At 29.8% G+C, this 3,081-nt stretch overlaps 1 protein-coding gene across 1 annotated transcript in view; it reads right to left on the bottom strand.

The window, feature by feature from the left end:
- Positions 1 to 273: 273 nt before the first annotated feature.
- LOC117176108 (alpha-L-fucosidase-like) overlaps positions 274 to 3,081 on the bottom strand; it is a 5,843-nt gene continuing 3,035 nt past the window's right edge. The window contains exons 5-6 of the mRNA XM_033366149.1: positions 990 to 1,213; positions 274 to 535 (exon numbers count right to left, since the gene is read on the bottom strand). Coding sequence (XP_033222040.1) covers positions 446 to 535; positions 990 to 1,213 — 314 coding nt within the window. The 3' untranslated portion in view covers positions 274 to 445. The remainder of the gene's footprint in view (positions 536 to 989; positions 1,214 to 3,081) is intronic.

The raw sequence follows: 3,081 nt of genomic DNA, 5'->3' as shown, positions 1-3,081 counted from the left end.
AAAGACATCTTATAAACGAATTCATTATTTTTTTCATTACTTCACCTAACTGTAAATATAATATTTATAATATTTAATTACAAAAAGTAACAACAAGGTAACGCGATAATTTTTTTTCCGTAACGGCAACCTAATGCGTTACTTTAAAAAAAGTAACGGTAACGCGTTACTTTCAGACAATAACGTGTCAAACACTGCCTTTGTATGATGCCTGGAAAATGTCTCAAAAATGGAAAGTATTATTTTATTGTCAAATTAATGATAAGGCCCGAATTTTTTCAACATGAAGTATTTTTATTTGATAAGTGATAAGCTTACAAGTATTCTTCAACTAATTTTAAATTGTGCAAACGATTAATATTTGTTTAAACAAATTCAATTCCTGATGGAGGCTGCTAAATGCCTCTAGTTTCAAATAGAACGAGGAAGTTTTACATTTTTAATATTACAGGTTTAATACTAGTACCCAGGCTGGTTCTGATTTCTGGGCGGTGGCGGGCAAATTAATCCATAGTTCGGATGAGTGCTGCTCCCACTGAAAAGTTGGAAAATTAGATTACTTTAACATTTTTGAAATCATTAATAAATTATAATTTCTTATTATTTTCTTGTAAGGCTTTTCCTTCGAAGTCCCAAAGCATTGCGGTTAAAAGCTATTGAATTCTGCCTTTTTATTTTTAAACATGTACGATGTGCATTTATTTATTTATTTATCAAATATATTTATAGTACACGTATGAGTTCATGTGTATTTTAATAAGGTGAGCTTAAAATTACTGTATGAATTTAATCACAACCAGTGATATCCCGCGGATGCATCCGACTTTATTAAAGATATTCGCATTTTCCTGAAACTTTGGCCAGGGTAGAGGAAAACTGCCGGAAACCACCTCACGAGTTCAGCCGGTTTTTTCGACTGTCGAGTTTGAGTCGATATTCAATTGGCATTTAATGCCGTCGATTTGCTAATAAATTATTTAAAGACTTACATCAAGTGCGTGTGGATAGCCGATAAGATTTATTTTCGACGTATCGGGTAGATTAACAGATCCCAATTCAATAGCATTATTTTTCGGCCATGAAAGAAGAATAGCATATAATTTTTGGCCATCTTTGCTTTGAGTATACCAAACATCTCCAGATAAAGTATCGTTTTGAAAAATCCAGGGTTTTGTTTTGTAAATTGCTTCTCCGTTCTTGGCTAACCAGGCTCCTAATTAAAAGAAACCTTATTAAAACCCCGAATTCCATATTTTTAATGATTTTGATTCAGAAACTTTTCTTGGGTTTTAATTGAAGTATTTTCCAAATATGATGTAATTTCTAGCATTGAGCACAAAGTTTAATTGCAATTTGCGAAAATGCTTTCAAATTTAATTGAATTAGGGAAATTCAGAAACTTTTGCATTCAAATAATTGATTATTTGACGGTATCATTTTTAAACCAATATAATCTATAAAAAATAAATTGTTCAACAAAATTGCACAATAAGGTTTAGTAAAAAGTATTTTCCTTAAAAATCTGTTTGTTAAAAACAAATACTTAAGAAAATTTATAGGAATGATTAATTATTTGAAAAATTTTCGTTAACAAATTCAGATTTTGGCCATTTTTTAACCAACACATACTTTCCAAATTAAAAATAATTAATTAGTTAAACAAGTTTTATAAAAACAAAAGTATCATAGCAAGGAGTCATTTGGCGGACGGATACACCCGGCCAAAACTATAAGAGTTTCTGCCCGGGGCTAGGAAACCCTAATAATTGAGTGCATTCGTTGAAAAATAGTGAAACTCTAAATTTCTTTATGAATATTGTTAAAATTGTTTAAATAATGACTAATTCTGATAAGGTTTTAAGCTACCATAGCGAAAAGTCATCGCGAAAACATTCTTAGTCGATTCCGCAGAAAAGTTTGTTTATTCGTTGAAAAGTACACGTACTCTCAAATTATTTAAATAATTAATAATTATTATGAATCTTCAAATGATCATAGAAAAAGTCATAGAAAAGACATTCTTCGTTGATTCCATGAAAAAAATTAATCGTATTCTTTAAAAAGTATCCAAATTGTGAATTTGTTTAGGAAATTGTTTATATGATTTACAAGTAACATCTATTTTCAATTCATCGTGATTAAATATTAATTTCTCTTACAGTTTAGACCAAAATTCTGCATTTCAATGAGCTGAACATTGAGAATCCCGAAAAACAAATTTTCTACATTAATTGGTTTATAAAGTAATAAACATATTTTGTACTTCATTCTCACCCACTGGAAATGTAAAATACACTCTGAAAAGTTGGAGAAATAAAATGTCAATTTTTGTTGTTAAAAGAAAAATTAACCACATTTTGTATTCAAAATCCAAACACAATTTTCGTAAAAATGTAGAAAGCTTTAATTAAGAAAAAAGCGCCCAAATTAAATGAATAGTGTAGGCTGAAATTTGATTTGTCCATAGAAAATTTTTTTGCCCCACTGTGCGGCGTAAGTTTATATTTTTTTAAATGTTTTTAATTGTAAAGTTGGCTTTTCAAAAATGGGAATGCTTTTAATTTCAAAATTTCAGCTTTCTCGGTTGCTTTAACCCTTAAACGGCCAAAACGCCACTACCGGGACACTGCTTTTCAACGGCCAATAACTAAGGCTATATGACACTAGAAAAAATTGAGAAACATATATTTTTATTGCTTAAGATCTCCTCTTTCCGACGGTGTCAATGAAATTCTTCAAAAAGTTTATTTATTATCCCAAAATGCAGTTTAAACAAAAAAAACGTGATTTTTCGTGCCTATTTTTTTTTTGTGAACCATTTTCCAAAGCTTTTTGAGTCTGTAATTAACCTGGAATCTCACTAACTGGTGGAATAAATGTCTAAACTTTGAGAATCCATAATTCAAAGATCGATTTTTCGTTTTAGTATTTTCAAAATGGTGTCTTAATGTCAAAATTTTTGTGAAAACATTCATGAAGTTTTTTACAATAAACGATGCGCTTTTCGGAAAAATCATCAAGAATAAAAAGTTCTTGTAATCAGCCAAGAAATATGCCTGAATTTTTTCGAAGCGTTTTGAG

This window comes from Belonocnema kinseyi, chromosome 7 (assembly GCF_010883055.1).
Source record: "Belonocnema kinseyi isolate 2016_QV_RU_SX_M_011 chromosome 7, B_treatae_v1, whole genome shotgun sequence".
NCBI lineage: Eukaryota > Metazoa > Arthropoda > Insecta > Hymenoptera > Cynipidae > Belonocnema > Belonocnema kinseyi.
The sequence above is the reverse complement of the archived record's forward strand: the minus strand, read 5'-3'. Positions and strand labels throughout refer to the sequence as shown.